We start from the raw sequence: 19122 nt of genomic DNA, 5'->3' as shown, positions 1-19122 counted from the left end.
TTCTGAAACTTGTTTTGAAAAGATTCAAAATAAATAATAAGTTTGGTCTATAAATTATTTCGTTCCCTATCATTTTCCCCCCACTGTATACATTCAAGAATGATCTGGATTTTAAAAAAAAAAACTTACTGAATGTCTGCTGTAGTATTTATTAGTCAAAATAACAATAAATAAATAAATAAAGTAACATAAATATAACTAATAATAAAATAATTTTAAAAAACTAAACAAAAAACAGGAACCAAGCCAACTTTCCTACATTTCCTTAGAGATTAAACAATATAGGACCATCTTATCGTGAAGTACAGTACCCCCCCCCCCCCCCCCCAAACAAACAGTGTAAACAAATAAACAAACAAAGATCCATTAAGATCTTTGTGTGAATGAATGCTATATGTACCAGAAATTCTGACATTATGAAACGGAAAAGTAACTGATTGCTCTTAGTTAATATCTGTTTTGTTTTGGGGTTTGTTTGTTTTTTTATTGTTGGTGTACAGTTTTTCTTTTCCCCACCTCAGTTTATTATGCTGAAGAAAATACAGATCCAAGAAAGTTGTGTAGTTGTGTTTTATAAAACACATTAAAATAAGAATGCTGCCACCAGAATCATCCACTGATTCTGTTTGTCTTTATGCATCTTCAGTGAACTTCATCCAGCATTCATGAAAAAAACTTGTGCTTTTTATTTCCTAGTCTGTTATTTCTGATGCAAAGGTTTTAACAGTTAGATTAGATGACTTTGGCTGCACCAAATATATTTTTAATGTTACTGTTATTTCTGCAGTGTCATTTTAAATATATTGCATGGATTCATACATACAAATAACACCAGCCAGATATCAATGCTCTTAATCTCCTGAGACCCGCACATGAGGGCATCATATTTTTCTTCTTGTGCTTCATCAGTATTGTCTTGGACAAAAGGTGTCAAAATTGCAGCCAGCTCACCAAAATTAAAGTTTAAAAGTTTATCTAGAGATAAAACAGAGTCAGATATGGCCAGCGATCGACAGTGAATGTTGTCCTCATCACTGAGATAAAGGTAAGAAAAATAGTTTAGTTTATTCATTGAAACATGTTTATTTGTGTTTATTAACACATATTTAGCACTTTTAGCACCAATAATGTGAATCCTTTCTGGAATATATTTCTTTATCTAGAGCCCAGACTGCATGCTATATACAGTCTGTGAATAACTGTAGTGATTCTTGAGCACTGTGGTTCTTTCTGTAGGATCTTTACTGTAACATAGAACACACTTTGAGAGGATTGTTATGGTGAATTACTGCTATATAAATAAAACTGCACTGGACTCATTAATTGTACTTTGGTCAGCGATGATGGCAAAGTACGCTCATCCTTTTAGTGAAAAGGTGTGAAAAGGTGGAGAAGGAAATGCTCAAAACAAAACAGTTATCTGCTTTATCAAGTTGCTCTTTCACATTAACAGTCTCGGGAGAATGTTTAGCAGGACTGGAGTCTGCCGGTGCTGCTGTTAGTGGTCCTTCATGTGAATGGATGATAAAAACCTTCTGACTGACTAGCAGGTGTATAAGCCCTCTACTGGCTCTTATCTAGAGGGGCTCATTACCACTAATAATGTTCACTGAATGACATCCAAAACATGTCTTTTATCAATCGCACTGCTTTAGTTCATTGAGGTTTGCAGGTATTTGGATATGCACAGCTCTCTTAAGCTTTCAATGTCACATTTCATCAGGTTTAAGTCTGGACTGTGACTTTTCTTTTTCAGCCATTCTGTTTTAGATTTGCCGATGTTGTGTTAAACAGACTGGTTGATATGGCACTTTTCTGCTCTACTTAAGCCCTGAAGGCGCTTTATACAACATGTCACCCATTCATACCCATTCATACTAGCACTTTTTTCTACACCTAAGTGCTTTCTATCTAACATTCACGCACATTCGTACTCCAGTACGATCAATCATTTCATTTGATTGTTGGGTTTTTCTCTATATGTATTATTGTAGGGTCTACCTTACAATATAAAGCGCCTTGAGGCGACTGTTATTGTGATTTGGCGCTATATAAATAAAACTGAATTGAATTGAATTCAATAAATGCATCAGAGGAATTTAGGGTTCAATATTTTGCCCAAGAATACTTTGGCATGCAGACTGGAGCAGTCAGAGTTTGAAGCACCAACCTTCCAACAAGTAGATGATCTGCTCTCCTGAGCTGCATCCTCGTCCTGCATGACCCAGTCTGGGCAAAACAAATGGCCTCACATCTGATTTTAGAATACTTTGGCATACAGAGGCATTCACGGTTGACTGCATGGTGCCCAGATTCTGTGGCTGCAAAACAATCATTCCTCCAACACTGTGCTTGACAGTCAGTGTGAGCTGTTTGTGCTGATATGCTGTGTTTGGTTCTGTGCATTATGGCCAAATGTTGGTCTCATCTGTTTGTTTAGATTAGTAACTTTGCAGATCTACGCCATGTTGCCATGTTCTTTTCAGAGAGAAGAGGCTTTCTGGGAAGGATTCCAAACAAGCCATACTTTTTCCAATTTTGCTCTCATGAACTTTAACATTTTACATGCTAACTGAGACCAATAGAGTGAGATGTAGTTCTTGGTTTTTTTTGCAGTTTTTCTGAACATTGCACAGTCTGATCTTGGCATGAGTTTGCTAAGACGTCCACTCCTGAGAAGATTATGGTGTTGCTTTTACACATGCCTGAATGCTCCAGACCTGCAAACTACTAGCTTTTGTTTTCACAGAGGTGGTCACACTTGATGATTAGTTAATCAAGTGCAGAGCATTAAAGGTGTACTTAGCTTTTCACATGACTGTACATTATAATTTCTAGACAACCATGTTGACGCACAGAATTAAGTTTTATTGTCATGCACAGTCAAAAAAATTCATGCTCACAATTTTTTAACTTGTCAGGTCCTAATATTTCCAAGTAATTGAAGAAATAGGAATATTAATGATCAGATGTCTGGTATAAGGTTGAAAAATAGTGGTTCTGTCATCTTTCTCATAAAAGTGCAGGGGGACGCTGATGGGAGAGTGATTTGGATTGCACATGATGGTAGGAGGTCAGGGCAGCAGAAGGTGATTTTTTAAAAAAGCAAGAGGAGGTAGAGAATGTGATGAGGAGAGGATGAAAGGGACAATACATTAGACTGGAAGCTACCTGGGGACAGATATAAGTGAATATAATGTAAGCCTCAAGCCTCAAAAAGGTGAAGAAACACTTACAACTGAACCGAAGCATGAGGGGGAAAGTCCCAGAAGATTGCTGCTGAAAATGAGGTTTAGGATGTGCACAGGATGAATAAAAATGAAGGAAAAGCATTGAACTTAGTTCTTGTGAGCTGAAAACTCATTTGGTGTTTGGCTCCATCAGTAATCATGCCATCTGTTTATTTCTGGCAACCTCAACACCTGAAGGGGACTCACGCAGAGGAGAAGCTGCAGCGCAGGCAACACCTGTAACACTCTCCGACCAGAGCAGGGACATTCTTCATGGCTTACTGTGCTTCATACATGGTTGCACTTTGTTTATTTACAGTCAGCCCTGCGTCTCTGCAGCGTAATGATATTCCTTCTGTTTACTATGCATAATATTTATTTGCATATCTGTTCATCCTGAAAGAAGAATTATGTCCCATAAGTTTCCCAGATGGTGAAGCATCTTCAGGCAAAATTGTGAATCTTTCTGGGCCACACACACACACACACACACACACACACACATGTCTGGTTTGCTATCCTCGTGGGGACATCCCATTGACATAATGCTTTCCCTAGCCCCTTACCCTAACCCTAACCATTAAAAATGAATGCCTAACCCTAACCCTTACCCTAAACCTAACCATAACCTAATTGTAACCCTGACAGTAAAACCGCATTTTGAGTGTGAAAATTGCTTTCAACCCCGAGGGGACCTGGATTTTGGTCCCCACGGTGCAGAAAGTCCCCACCAGGATAGTAAAAGTCAGATTTTGGTCCCCACCAGGATAGTACGAACCCGTACACACACACACACACACACACACACACACACACACACACACACACAAAGATTTACTATAAAAAGTTCCAAAATGGTATTATGCTAAAATATAAATATTTAATAATTTAAGCTTTTTTCACTCTATAGAGCCAGGTTTCTCAAAGTGTGGCCCGTGGTACCGCATACAAAAAACATACTATGGCACATTTCACACTTTATGTATAATTCTGATATTGCTCTTCAGGACAAAACTGTGGTTTACTCTTGCTTTGTAGATTTTGACATATCGCTGCATGAAACAGAGGGTGTAAATTATGACATTAAAATTTAGGTGCCTCACTTTCTGCACTGCCTGTTAGAGTTATATGATTTTTTAAAGTTACTCTTTATTTTACTTGTAATTACACTATAGTGTATAGACTATTATTATAATTAATAACAGTCTATACACCTTCAATGCACTATTTTGGTCATATTTTCTGATATATGTACCTCTTAGGTCAATAGGTAATCTGTATATTTTCCGTTGTTATTTTTATAATTTACCACAAGGTGGCAGCAAAGTACTCCAAAGAGCATATTTGTCAAATCTCACAGATTCGTTTAAAACTCACCAAAAAATTACCTAATGACAAAAACGAGAGCTTGTAGTTAATATTATAGTATTTAACCCTAGAACACTATCACTGGGTGATTTTCACCCGAGCAAATACATTTACATGATTTCTCTCTCCTGCAGCTGTTAGTGTGTCGAGGAGATTGTGTCTTCACCAGGGAAGTCTCAAATGTCCCAGGAATGGGTGTATCAAAGACCAGCTTTCCAGCGTCATTTTTTTTTTTTTTAGGAATTTTTTGTTCTTGAATTCCAGATTTTTCTGTAATTTTGGAGCATTACTTTAGCATCCCCCCATGACACTTTTTTCATTTTGTTAGACATGGCACAGTTGAAAGTAAAAGCTGACCACTCTGATTTGTCATGTGTTTGATATATTTTGATGAAAAGTACTTTTTGTTGGTCATATTATATCGGGTAAAAATCACCCGGCATTAGTGATTGTGTTACTATTTATAGCGATAGTGTTCTAGGATTAATTAAATTTCTTGCCCATCTAAATTTTTTGCCAGTTCATTTTGCATTTGTTAGAGTAACCTCACACAGGTGGTAGATTCTTTTTACTCAATTCAGGGATGATGATCGTCTGAATATTTTTTTAAACAGTATTACACAGCTTGACTTCTCTTTTTTAGGCATGTACTTACACTGAACAGCAGGTGGAACCTTCTTTTTTGTAAATCATTAACAGATTGTCAGACAGCTCTATCTCAGGAACTTAGAAGTCCTCATTCCACACATCACGCACAGTTAATGAACTTTGAAAATCCTTCCCTATATTTTTTGAAAACTGTGTTTAATATTAGATGTAGGTAACAGCTATTCTATGCTCCTGCTCACTTCTTTTAGACAATACTAAAAAAAAAAGGGAGCTGATGAGTCTTTGTGCCATAAAAATGTTTTTGTTTATTTTACACTTGTGTATTTTGCCCCCCACTGTGGATTCAAAAAGTAAGCAGCAAGTTTATCTTTTGAAGCACAGACTCTGTGGAAAAACCCTTGGGGTTCACTAATTGAAAAAAAGAGAGATAATACCAGCCAAGTTTGAATATTTTTATACACAGATTTTCTGAAAATGAACAGAAGTATAAAAGCTCCATACTGTACACATCAGTCAGTTTAATACATCACAATGAAAACATACAGCAGATCTCTGGCCAACCCAAGAAAAATGTGGATTGATTTGAATTCAGCAAACAGTAGAAGTCCCGAATGAAGTCACAGCATCTGCATCCAAAATCACCACGAGCAGAGAATCATTTAAAAAGCTTTATTTCTATATTTGAGCGACAGGCTGCGCGGTCCATAAACTGACACTTCTTATGATGAGCCATTCTTTCTGGCTGGCAGTGATGACAATTCGTACGCACTCAATATCAAAGCCTATCTTGTGGTCCACATTGTTAATCTCAATGTTTCCAACTTTAAACTCCCCCAGTGTGATGTAGGATGTGCACTGCCTGCCCTGTTTGGTGTCCACAGACTTCTGGCCCACTTCCAGAGCTCCGTGGTGAAGAATGTCATTTTGTCTGTCCTCTGTGCCGGTCAGGATTTTAATTCTGGTGATTTTTGTTGGTTTGTTAAAGATTATGATAAAGAAGTCTCCAGTGCACGGAGGTTTCCCCCAAAAATACTCATCAACAATACTGCTGTAAGCCTTGGTGGCGTCATAGTTTTCAAAGACATTGATGTTTGTGTAAAGGCTGGCGGGGGGGTTGTCGGGAATGTCTATGGAGTCTTCCTCAAAGTCATCGTCCTTCAGCTTGTTCTCGGCACCCTTATAAGAGGAGTAGTAGCCCATGTGCTGGAACAGTGAAGGCTTGAAGCGGATCACGTCCTTCTGTGCCAGCAGGCCTCTGAAGTGGATGAGGAGCCAGTCGCAGGGCATTTCCTGGTAGAACATGAGCAGGAAATGAGCCAAGCGCGGCAGGTCTCTGGAGTGATACAGCTTCCCGATGTAGCCCAGCTTGGAGAATTCCAACATCACCCAGTAGGAACCTTCTCTGGAGGTGATCACCTTCTTCAGTGCCGTCAGGAAGTTCCTGGAGCAGCGCACATCGTCCTCTAACATCATGTAGAAGTCGGAGAGGTTTGTGCAGAAGTTGAGCAGGAAAGCGTAGTCCACGTTCTGCTTAGAGCGGAAACGGACCCTGTCCTCTGGGTCGTTGTAGTTCCTTTTCAATCCGTCCAGAGACGGATAGTACTCCTCTGGAGCTTGGATTACTAAGAGACGTCCAGCTATGATGTGGTGTGCAAACTTCCTGGTGATTTCCTGCACCAGGTTCTCACACCAGACCAGGTCGAAGTCCGCCAGATGGACGACAACCACAATCTCTTTCAGTTCCTCGTAACTGGACTGATCAAATATGGATTTGATCGTTTCCAGGAGGTAGTTTCCCTTTTTCCTCTTGACCGACGACAAGCCAATGGTGAGGTACTCTGTTCCAACAGTGAAAAACAGTTAGTTCAGTCAGTAAATATTTTCCTGTTCGAAGTAAAAATGAATTCAAACTGGTATCTGGTAGAAATGCCTACTTTTACGTGGTAAAGGAAGCCCCGCAAGGTAGCGGTACGTCACGTTAATAGTCCCAGAGAAATTGGACAAGTCTCTGAACGTGTGCACATATCTTTCAGAGTTCGGAGGATGGATCAGCGTCTCTCCTAGCTGTCTTTTTTCAGCCTCCTAAATCACACACAAACATGCAAACACAAAGAGTAACACCTGTAGGAACACTTTAGGCAGAAGAGTCAAAATTTCAAAAAACAAAACAAACAACAACATGATTAAAGTTACCAGCACATATCCATCATCCATATAAAGGTTGAAAAAGAGCAGAAAGGCGATGAGAAAGCCGAGGAAAGGGAAGACGGATCGTTTCCTGAAGCACCTCATCTTGTCCATGGACTTCCACATTACCCTCATGATCACGTCTCTCACTGCTGAACATGACAGATAAAACAGAAATGTAGACATCAAAAAGCAAATAAAACTTTATGAGAGCTTGGCAAAGTAATTTCGGTTTTATTTCAATCCCTGTGAACACTGGGATTACAACATCGTTATGAAGGATTAGTGGAAGACTTACGGTAATAGAATAACAAGGACTCGTGATCTGTTTTAATCAGGAGCTGTAATTTAATTTGTGCATTGTGAAGACTACAGAGCAAGGTATGCTGACCTCATGTTTAACTGGAAAAGAAGTCCTGAAAGTGCTGATAGGAGTTGCCAATAAACCATTTTGTAAATTTACAACATTTCTATTTATTTTTGTTAACAGAGCTGCTTTATGTAATTTATCTTTCCAAAAAAGCCCAATACTCACAGGTTTCAGATTCTTATGTGACAATTTTTCCACCTCAGAGATTCTCTTTTTTAAAATTCTTTAATTAAGAAGAATAAAACATGACATATAAAGAAGGAAAACACATAAAGGAAGAAAATCACAGGCAAGGCAGAGTTGTTAAAGAAAACAAAAGAGGGGTAATCGTGACTGCTCGTAGTGAGTGAGGTTGCTCAATTTGCTGGAAAGAAAAAAAAATAATAGGAAAATTTCTCAGTTCAAACTAAACTCTGTGTTTGCACTGAATAAACTTCAAAGAGCTTTTCAGAAACTTGTAACATTTTAAAGGATTTACAATTGATTAAATCATTCAAAAATGACATCTGTTGTATTAAATAAGGAAAAATGTCTTTATGGCTTCTGGTGGTAGGCGTGCAAACTATAACTATAACAGTAAGATGTTATCACCTTCTCTGGCTGTTATGGCTGATGTGTTATCACCTTTTTATGCATCTACCAGTAACATTAGTATTCATTTGAGATGTTGTTGCCTGGCACTTGACATGTTTATGGCCAATATTTACACTCTTGTTGCCAACGCCACTAATTCCAGAGAAAAACCTAACCAAGGTAAGTCTCTGTGTGCTTCGGCTTTTGCTTCTTTTTTGCATTAAAAGGTGTAAGCCATAGAAATACAGACACTAAAAAGCTTTGTGGAGCAGAGGGAACTGTGAAGTCAGATGGTAACCCTCTCCGTTGTCAAGCTAGTAACATTTGATCCATTCGTACTGTCTGTGACCTGGGGATGTCCTTTAACTCCCACATTAAGCAAATCTCTGCCTATTTTTATCCGCGTCACATTGTCAACACTGCAGACAGTCTGTGTCAGAGTGACACTGAACAGTAAATGCCTTCTTTTTATTAGACTGGACTGCAGTAATTCCATACAGTACTGTGCAATTTCTTGACCTGCCCCAGATTTCTTCATATTGTGCCTCCACACAGGCTTGTTATTTGTGGTCTTGAGCAATAGCTCTCCAGGATTTCAAAGTTTTTCTTTGGACATTGACTGTTTTTTCATTTTCAGTCCAGTCCTTGCACCTGCTAATTTTAAGAGGACTGTTTTTTGCTTGTTAAGCCATTTCATCATCATCATCATCATCATTTATTTATATAGCACTTTAAAAACACACCTGGTAGACCAAAGTGCTGTACAATACTAATATGCACATAGTAATAAAAAACAGACATAGCAATAACAATAACAAAAAAAATAAAAATAAAAATAAAAAATCAATCAGTTACCCACAGAGTTAAAAGCCAGGGAATAAAAATAGGTTTTTAATAAAGACTTAAAAACTGGCACTGATGTAGCCTGTCTAATATGGAGAGGAAGGTTATTCCAAAGCATCGGCGCTGCAACAGAGAACGCTCGGTCTCCTCTAAGTTTCAGCCGTGACTTTGGGACCGAAAGCAGCAACTGCTCAGCTGACCAAAGGGAACGAGTGGGGACGTGGGGCTTCAACAAGTCAGACAAATAAACAGGTGCCAGACCATTTAGAGATTTAAAAACCAATAAAAGGACTTTAAAACGGATCCTAAATTCAATTGGAAGCCAGTGTAGAGAGGCCAAAATCGGAGTGATGTGATCAAATTTCCTTCTGCCAGTTAAAAATCGTGCCGCAGCATTTTGCACTAATTGCAAGCGTGACAAAGTGCCCTGCCCAACCCCTATTAAAAGAGAATTACAATAATCTAAACGTGAGGTAATAAAGGCATGAATAACACTTTCCAAGTCACGCTTGGAAAGAAAGGGCTTAACCTTTGATAAACGACTGACCTATCAATTATTCAGTCATAAAAAATAAACTAATTCAAGGGATGAACTAATGTTGTGTCTACACGTGAAAGACAGCCCAGCAAAGGACCAATTTTTAGATTGTGTCTTTAGAACTTTGTTACTACAAATCACAAAGATACAAAGCATCAAACATCTTCTGCAGGACCATCAACACCACAAGTACAGTATCCCAGAGCCAGATAGTGACACTATCATTAACATCTACAACAGCAGTGATCTGCAAAGCTGTCCTCAGGCTGTGTATGTCCTTAGGATGTTTGAGCCACCACGCTAAGATACACTGTGGGCTCATCCTCCACTCACTCCTTTTCGCTAAGTTCTGTCTAGTCTCCTGTAGCCTGCGTTTTGTCCTTTTTCTCCTCATTTGTGGTTTCTCTATGCTCTCCCTTCTGTTCTCATTCCCATCACACCCAAACTGTCATGGCAGAAGGATGCCCGTCCTCGAGCCGGGTTCAGCCGTCGGTTTCTTCCTGTTAAAAGGGAGTTTGTTTTTTTCCTTTGCACTGTCACAGAGAGTTTGCTCATAGAAAAGCTGATCACTGCGGTCTTTTCTATAATATTGTGGGATCTTTACCTTATAATATGAAACACCTGTTCTATAGTTATATAGTTCTACAGTTGCTATACAAGAAACTGAATTTTAAAAAATTTAATTAGTGCAGCTTTAAAGGGGCGTTTCACTCCGAATTCAAAAATACATGTTTTTCCTGTGGCCCGTGTTACTATTGATCCAGCTTCATTGTTTTGTTGAAAAACTCTACAGCCGTGTATCACTCCCAGAAATCCTGACCCAGTTACTTGGAAAAATCCAGAAACTCAGTGAACAGATTTAAACCAGTGTTAAGGGTCGACTTGGGTCAGAGTGATGTAAATGGCATTACCGGATTGGAATGCGAGGCTCTAGCAGCATTTGATCCTATGTTATTGTCTGTGACCTGGGCTGTCCTTTAACACCCACAGACTGGAATGCAAGGCTCTGTGTAGGAAAAAATCTAATAGGAATGACAGTGTCTATGTGCATGTCTGCAACTGAGTACATAGGAGCCATTTCTAACTAGAACCAGTTCACTGCTACCATCCCATGACACTTTCACCCACACAGAGTGCCAGCTGCTCCCATTGTTCCACAGAAAAAGGAGGCATCTCTACAGCCGACATCACTAAAACTGGGTAACTTCTACGAAACAATATAGATGCATAAATAGCACTAAAGGCCAGACCAAAAACATTTATTTCCAATTGTTTCAAAGTGGTCCTTGTATCAGGACGAGGTTATTTAATAAAAACACTACCACTATGACTTCATAAGAGCTGGAACTGAGAGTTTTTAAAGCTGGTTGAGTAGCATCAGTACTACACTGATTCCCTGTTACAAGGCTGCTGCGTGCTCTGGTTTAGATTCATCATCATCTGACTTCGTGGTTCAGGCTAGCTCAGAGACTTTTTGTGTTCCAGTAGTTTCTCCAACAAACAGGGCTCAATGTTCATTTTGGCCACACAGTTTTTGAGCCATTTTTACATCAAACTAGGCCTTAAGGGTTTAATCAAAAAATAATAATTGCTGGTTTTTGCAGCCCTGGAGTATTGATCACAAAGCTGGAAGGATATCCATCTTTAATTAGATTCTGATGAGCTGCTCAACATCACAGATGTGGCCAATGGCAACGGCACAAATAGGCTATAGAAGGCTCATTTTGAAGGTTTATCATTGGATTATGCAAAACGGCTGCTATTAATGGATAATTTCTGTCATTAATCTACCTGCTTGTGCAGGGGTCTGTCGGTCATCTGTTTAGCTTGCGTGCAGTAGGAACATACGCCCGGTGATGTTTCAGAAGTCATTAAACATCAGTGACATCTCTTGAAAGAAACCAAACGCTCTCAGCCCTGTTTGGGGTGATATGTGCTCAGTGTCTTCTAACGAAAAAGAATCACCCCGACTATACAGTATGTCCTATTTGGAACCTCATCTAAAAAAACAAAAACTAAGCATCCCAGGACACGCTCTCTAATTTTGATGTTTCGTAACACGAAAACGCAGCATTCAGTGTGAGAAACCACAAGCTCCCCGGTGACAGGGACAATTTTGGCAAAGGCCTGCTGCTGGGCCCAATAACTGAATAAACAACTTATTATTCATTGTGTTATTCATTGCTTGAGTTCCATTTTAGAGGTGGGGGAGAAAAAAACAAAAGATCTGCCATCTGCAAGAGAAATAAGCCATTTTATGTTTCTGTCATGAAAAAGCTCCACGGCGGCACCTGAGAGATGCAGCGGTGAAAATAAGTGGAAAGACAACGACGGCTGTAAGTCAATATTATGAACGTCTTCCCTAAACCACCTCCACCTACACACCAACTCACACAGGAACCGTCGTTTTAGATAGAAGCCTGCGAACATCAGATATTGAGACAATGAAAGAATATCCAACAAGGCCAAATAAGAGCCACATGCCTGCACTGCAAGAGAAAATACTGAGAAATTAGATTTTTGTTTGCTTTCTCTCAGTGCGTCTAAACAACAAACAGGCCCCTTATAGGTCACGTACATTTATATGGAAATGAAGGTGCGTCTGTGAATAAATAAGTGCCATTTGTTAGTGTGTTTGCTTTAGTTTAAAATGTTTCTCTGCCAAGTTGTTATTTTTTTCTCCCCCTCAGCAAATTATCAGTGCGTCTGCCCTGTGAGCTCATTTCTAGGACTGAAGTCATTTTAGATTAGAGCCGGCGAAATAATAACAGGTAGAGGGGAATACCAATGAGTTCCAACGTTAAAAATTGTTATGCGTCCTAGGAGGGTTTATCTTAAGTGCTGCGCATTAACAACAGCCTCTCCAAAAACAGAAATGAGGGGGAGATTTGTCCTGCTCAGTAATATTTTTGTTTTACAAACACAACAGGAAAAAAAAAAAGAGCAAGAACGGCGGTAATTTCCTTTTTTCCTGACGTGTTTTCTTAAACCGACGGAAAGAAAGGGAAATTGCTGCAATGCGTAAAGGTATTAGAAGCCAGGTCGTCCTGGCTAAGGTTTTTGGAGGAAAAATACATTTTTTGAGAAAACTAAATAAATGCTGCTTCAAATACAGCGTGGAGACATTTTACGTAGTCCTGAATTGTTCTGAGAAGTCAGAGAATTGCAGCAAAATTTATTAAATTAGAGTGACTGTTCTTGAACTGCATATTCAAGCTGCCAGAAATCAAAGCCATTTTTATAGCCCAGCTGACAGGGTTTCAGTTTTTCCTCCTTTTGTATCTCCTTTCCAAATGGGATATATGTATCTGTCTATGTATATATTGTCTATACTGTCTATATTGTCGCTTTCTTTTTATCCCCAGTCATTAGAAAAAGCAGGGAAAGATTTATTTAAATTGATATGGAAAAGTGAAAAAGAACACAGCTTGCCTTTGCAGCTCCTAAGTGTTGCAATTTCAAGCTTGCTTGATCTTCTTCAGGGAGCTTCAAGAAGTAGTTTCTTTACACTACTGATATCTCAGTTTCTGTTAATATTTAAAGGGATAGAGTTTCAGGAAAACAAGGTCAAACACTGAGGCAGTTTAGGTCAGCAAATGCCACCTTTTACACCCCATAATGGATACTGCAGATATGTCAAGACGCAGGATATACTAGTTTGATTAGGTAGGTTCCTCTGATAGTGAGGGTTCTGTGAGACAATGTTAATGAGCTACACTATATGGACAAAAGTACTGGGCCATCTACAGGAGTTGCTCAGCCCTATAAACTCATGCCACGGAGCTCTGGTGGAGAGTTTTTGAGCTGATGTTTATGCCAGGAGAAGATCTGGAACTATGCAGCTACTGAGTCAGCAGATCGTTGGTGACTTTACACACTATGCACCTCTGTAACTTTACATGGTCTTCCACTTTATAGCTGAAGTGGCTGTGGTTCCTCAGTGCTTCCACCGCATAATATCACTTACAGTCGATTGTGGAATATTTAGAAGAAGGAATTTCACAAACTGTCTTGTTCCAGCGGTGCATCCTATTACAGCACCAAGCTACCATGATATTAGGCTGGTGGGTATTTTATACCTTGAGTTACAACTTTTTTGTTTTGTATCTGCTTGTGAAAGACGCCCCATTTGCATTTTTTTCATAAATTATAATGTTAACCTTTTCTATTTCTTTTCCATATTGATCCTCTTGGCAGATGCACAGGTTATCACAACACATTATTTAAATATGGAAAGTATGTACAGTCGGTGGGTCCTCTTTGAGCTTCTGCAACAACAGCTCTGTAGTTTCCAAACATATGAAACCTTTTGGCACCAATGTTCCCTCTAATTTTTCACGTGTCTGAGCGAACACACAAACTCGCTGAGCGGTCCCCTGGACCACTGTGAGCAACATTAGACGTGTGCACTGTGGTCACGCCAGAATCAAATCCATCCAAGTTACATGGTTTATTAAAATAATCAAGTTACAGCATTTACATTTATGTTAGACTACTTTTAATTAACTGCTTTAGCCCACTTACAATGAAAATTAAAAAAAATCTTGTTCATGACCTGTGTAGCATGTTAACACTATTGGAAGTAAAAATAACTTGAACTCCAATTTTGAAAACACAACTTTCTTTTTTTAAAAAAAATAAAGCTCTGACTTGTATTATGAGTATGAGTCTGTGGTCTGGGAGAGAGTACTGTAACTCTCTGTCTGCAAAATACAGTATATAATGACCAATGTGGGGCAATTAATTATATAGGCGATCGTGTTTCAAGAGTTGGGAGTTTGCCTTGTAATCGGAAGGTTGCTGGTTCGAGCCCCGGCTTGGACAGTCTCGGTCGTTGTGTCCTTGGGCAAAACACTTCACCCGTTGCCTACTGGTGGTGGTCAGAGGGCCCGGTGGTGCCAGTGTCAGGCAGCCTCGCCTCTGTCAGTGTGCCCCAGGGTGGCTGTGGCTGCAATGTAGCTTGCCATCACCAGTGTGTGAATGTGTGCGTGAATGGGTGGATGACTGGATGTGTAAAGCGCTTTGGGGTCCTTAGGGACTAGTAAAGCACTATACAAATACAGGCCATTTACCATTTTATATAGTTACTTCTTCAAAAAAGTAACTGAGTTTTGCAAACAACAAAGTTTGTTTTTGCAGCTGTTTACCTAAAAATGCAGCCAATGCGTTTTTTTAAATAAACATTTCAAACTATTTACAGAACAATCAGCTGTTCTGCATCAAATTTGATGCCACACAAATGATTTGTGCCACTCCAAAAAATAATTTCTGTCCACTATGAGATAAAGGAGAACATCAGCCTGATACCTGCAGGCCTGACAACAGGAGATGTATCTCTCCTGTAACCCCTGTAACATTCAGCAGTCGCCTCATTGTTCTGACGCACACAACAAAACTATTGACTACACTACACACTAACTACACAAGACAACACACTAACTTTAGACTCCAAACACGCTAAACGTTGCAAATCTCTCACATCTCAAAACACCGCCATCACTCCTAAAACTTCCCCCTTTCTTAAACAACTAAATGCCATGTTGCCATATAATTTTTTTAATTGGTCGACATGGTACATTTTTCGACCAATAGGAAAGAGTGGAGGGTTTTTTTGGTTTTGTTTTTGCTCACAGGTGGAGAGTGCATTCGAGCGTTTTCCTACGGTGGCCCCTAGAGACAAAGCACGTACAAACTCCAAAACACTTGCAAACTCCAAAGCACTTGCAAACTCCAAAGCACTTGCAAACTCCAAAGCACTTGCAAACTCCAAAGCACTTGCAAACTCCAAAGCACTTGCAAACTCCAAAGCACTTGCAAAGTCCAAAAGACTTGCAAACTCCAAAGCACTTGCAAAATCCAAAGCACTTGCAAACTCCAAAGCACTTGCAAACTCCAAAAGACTTGCAAACTCCAAAGCACTTGCAAACTCCAAAGCACTTGCAAACTCCAAAACACTTGCAAACTCCAAAGCACTTGCAAACTCCAAAGCACTTGCAAAATCCAAAAGACTTGCAAACTCCAAAGCACTTGCAAAATCCAAAGCACTTGCAAACTCCAAAACACTTGCAAACTCCAAAGCACTTGCAAACTCCAAAGCACTTGCAAAATCCAAAAGACTTGCAAACTCCAAAGCACTTGCAAACTCCAAAACACTTGCAAACTCCAAAGCACTTGCAAACTCCAAAACACTTGCAAACTCCAAAGCACTTGCAAACCCCAAAACACAACGGAAGTGCTCCAGGACGCTAGGGGCAGTGTTGAGCTTTTGTTACCTAGTAACTACACAAGCCATGAAGTACCAATGACCAACGCGCTTCCCAGGTTGCCTAGCAACCATGATACTAACGGCTGGAAACGTGTCATACAACTTTGTTTGACAGAAACGAAGGAGAACATATTTTGTTCATTTGTTTGTTTGTTTCTACAAGAGCTTTGTGTGATTTGATATGTATCTGAGGCTGAGACCACAGGACAGTAAAACATGATTTTTGGGCTTCATTTCTGTACTGAACAGTCATTTAAGATTAGTTAGTAAATAACAATTTGCTAATGTTGTTCATGAGACTAAAGTCATATCACTTTGGTAATGTAAATATTATATGGCCAATATTATAGTTATTATATTAATCATTATTAGTTATTATGGCAGTTAACATGAACTCTGTGTTAAATACTGAGCTTACAGATTCAAGTTGCAGTTATTTATATGTCTTATCACCTTAAATCTTCACTCAAAGACAAGTATCTTTGACAGTGCATATATATATATATATATATATATATATATATATTAGGGGTGCAACGATACACAAAATTCACGGTTCGGTTCGGTTCGATACTTTGGTGTCACGGTTCGATATTTTTTCGATACAAAAAAATGTTCATGCCTTTTTAATTTGTCATTTATTAAAATTATAAATATATATTTTAACTCAAAAGTACAGTTTTTAAATTTAATGTTGCTGAAACGACAAAGTAATAAAAAAATTAATATCTGATGGAGAAATCCCTCATCTTTGGAAAAGAGAGTTTATTACAGAGAAATGGCTCTTTCCAAAATAAAAGCTATACTATACGCTTCTTCTGGGGTATACTCTCAGCAGCATATTAAACATATCAGGTCCCCATAAGGAGAATCATGCGCTAACGGCTGTCTAAATGACTCGGGTAAAGTTTGTAGCATGCGTGCTTGTTGTTTTTGTCTGCTTCCACTTGTCTTTGCACTAGGATGATGTCGGAGTAAATGTGCAGTCATATTCGTTGTGTTCCCACTAGTGCTGTCAGCATTAATCTGAAATGACGTTAACGCCACAACACGGCAAATCTCCATTAACGAGCTACCGCGGATCGCCCGTGCGTGGGGCTGGACAGCGTCAACACGTTAACGAGCAAACTGCACTAACGCAGTAGTTCCCACCCATGTAATTGAACACTGCGTGGCACATCCAACATACTGTTTTACTTTTGTCCATGATGCGCTTACCTTCAGGGTCATACTTCACATGAAGACCAAAATAGTTCCAAAGGCCAGATCTGAATTAGGGCGGGGGAGGTTCAATTTACCATGTTGCAACGAGCTAAGCTTCTGTCTTGCTAGCTTGCGCTGCGTTCAGTGGATCTGCGCTCGACAGTGCAGCCTAGGCGGAGTAGTCGAACGCAGATCCACTGAGCTCTCAACACAGACAGCATCGTCAGAAGAAAAGTTGATAAAATAAATTAAAAATCTTGTATTGATCGATACACTTGCGTACCGAACCGAAAGCACTGTATCGAACGGTTCAATATCGATACGAGTATCGTTGCACCCCTAATATATATATATATGTGTATCATATATAAGAGACAAATGTTGTTCCTTCAGTATGTTGGCATTACTAAATTTGGCTCATTGCTTACATATATTTATAAAAAGAAAATGTACGAGCTGTGATAACTGTTTCTGATAAAATGAAGAGTAGACTGATATATGAAATATTCCTTTATTGGGTGAGAAAATCAGACCATGTCATAACTGCTTTAAGTCATACAGAATAGATATCAGAGCCTTAAACAGACTGACTTCTGCTAAATGGGTCAAACTGGGCAGAAAGTCTACAAACACATAACATCCTTATAGAATATGATGTAACACTATAGATCAACTTACCTCAGAATATATAAAGCATATAAACAATTACAGCAATATGATGCAACAAACACAGCAGTACTACTAATCCAAAATACTCAAAGCTTCATAGAACTGAAACAAACATTTATTTTTAGCTCCATTCTGCTGCTGATACATACTTTAGGTTTCTGAACATTAAACTTGTTGCTGCCTTTCATAGTGTGTAACCTGAAGGCCCTGAGTACTTTCTCCCACACTGAAAACACTGGAATGATAACATTATTTGAAGGTTACCTAATAAGACTGATTCAGGACAGACATTAGTTATGTTAAACTTTCCTAGCAGTCCTTCACAAACAGGGAACAGTCTGTCTATTCTCTCCATCTGTCAGCTGCTGCTGGCTCTTCCTCCTCTTCTTCCTCACACACTGCTGAGTTTGTCCTGGTGGATCATCAGGGGTGCAAAGCCTCACAGATGATGTGCAGCAGTGGGTCCCTCAGTCTGTCCTCACTCTGGACACTTGCAGTTGTCACACAAGGAAATCAAATGTGTGATAAGCTGCAGGATTCAAACACAAGTGTAACTTATAAATACATGTTCATACTTTTATTCTACAATCAGAGAGAAAGAAACAGAGAGAGAGTGCAGGACAGACAGACAGGTGACAGTCTCAGGTGTATACACTGCTACAGAACAGCACAAGAGAAGGAGGATTTAGTGTTTGTGTTATTACGAGTGCTAAACAAGAAGAGTTCCCAGATGGTCCAGTGGACACATGTGTGACTCCTGTGATTAAAGCATCTTTCTTTCAGCTTAACGAGTGAACCGTCAGCTCGTTCAAACACACGTTAAAGTCCGTTTGGCTCGACACCACCGAACAGAGGCAGCAATATAACATAGCTAACATTAACAGTGCAGTGAATCCTGCTTGTGCCGTGATATTCAGGACTGCAAACCGAGCAGCATCACTGACTTTCAGCTTGTTGTGTTTGTGGATATATGACTGACTTTAATTATCCATGAAATCATCACATCTCTGTAAGACTAAGGTCGACCATTGAACGGCGAATATTTTTAAGTAAAGGCTTTAAAACCAAGCTAATGTCACATAACTTTCCCAACATGTGTCCAACAGTAATGTTTTAATTTCTTCATTATAAAAACATTTGCGCATAAATAAGTGACTTAATATTCAGTACTTACTTCTGAAAGTTTACTCTTTGGCCGCTCTGCTTCCGCCGTTTTTTCGGCAAAATTATCCACACCACCGCCGCGCTATGAAATCTGGGGTATGTT

The 19122-nt window shown here is 39.3% G+C and overlaps 1 protein-coding gene across 3 annotated transcripts in view; it reads right to left on the bottom strand.

Moving 5' to 3' along the window:
* Positions 1-5671: 5671 nt before the first annotated feature.
* The window catches only part of LOC134632283 (alpha-1,3-mannosyl-glycoprotein 4-beta-N-acetylglucosaminyltransferase C-like), a 68543-nt gene continuing 55092 nt past the window's right edge, over positions 5672-19122 (bottom strand). For 2 of the 3 annotated variants that reach the window (XM_063480945.1, XM_063480947.1), the window contains exons 3-5: positions 7401-7546; positions 7142-7289; positions 5672-7045 (exon numbers count right to left, since the gene is read on the bottom strand). In XM_063480945.1, coding sequence (XP_063337015.1) covers positions 5883-7045; positions 7142-7289; positions 7401-7529 — 1440 coding nt within the window. In that variant the 5' untranslated portion in view covers positions 7530-7546 and the 3' untranslated portion in view covers positions 5672-5882. The remainder of the gene's footprint in view (positions 7046-7141; positions 7290-7400; positions 7547-19122) is intronic. The other variant, XM_063480948.1, reaches the window with a different exon arrangement.

Source organism: Pelmatolapia mariae, linkage group LG7 (assembly GCF_036321145.2).
Source record: "Pelmatolapia mariae isolate MD_Pm_ZW linkage group LG7, Pm_UMD_F_2, whole genome shotgun sequence".
In the NCBI taxonomy this organism is placed as follows: Eukaryota; Metazoa; Chordata; class Actinopteri; order Cichliformes; family Cichlidae; genus Pelmatolapia; species Pelmatolapia mariae.
This window is presented reverse-complemented; position numbering and strand designations above follow the sequence as displayed.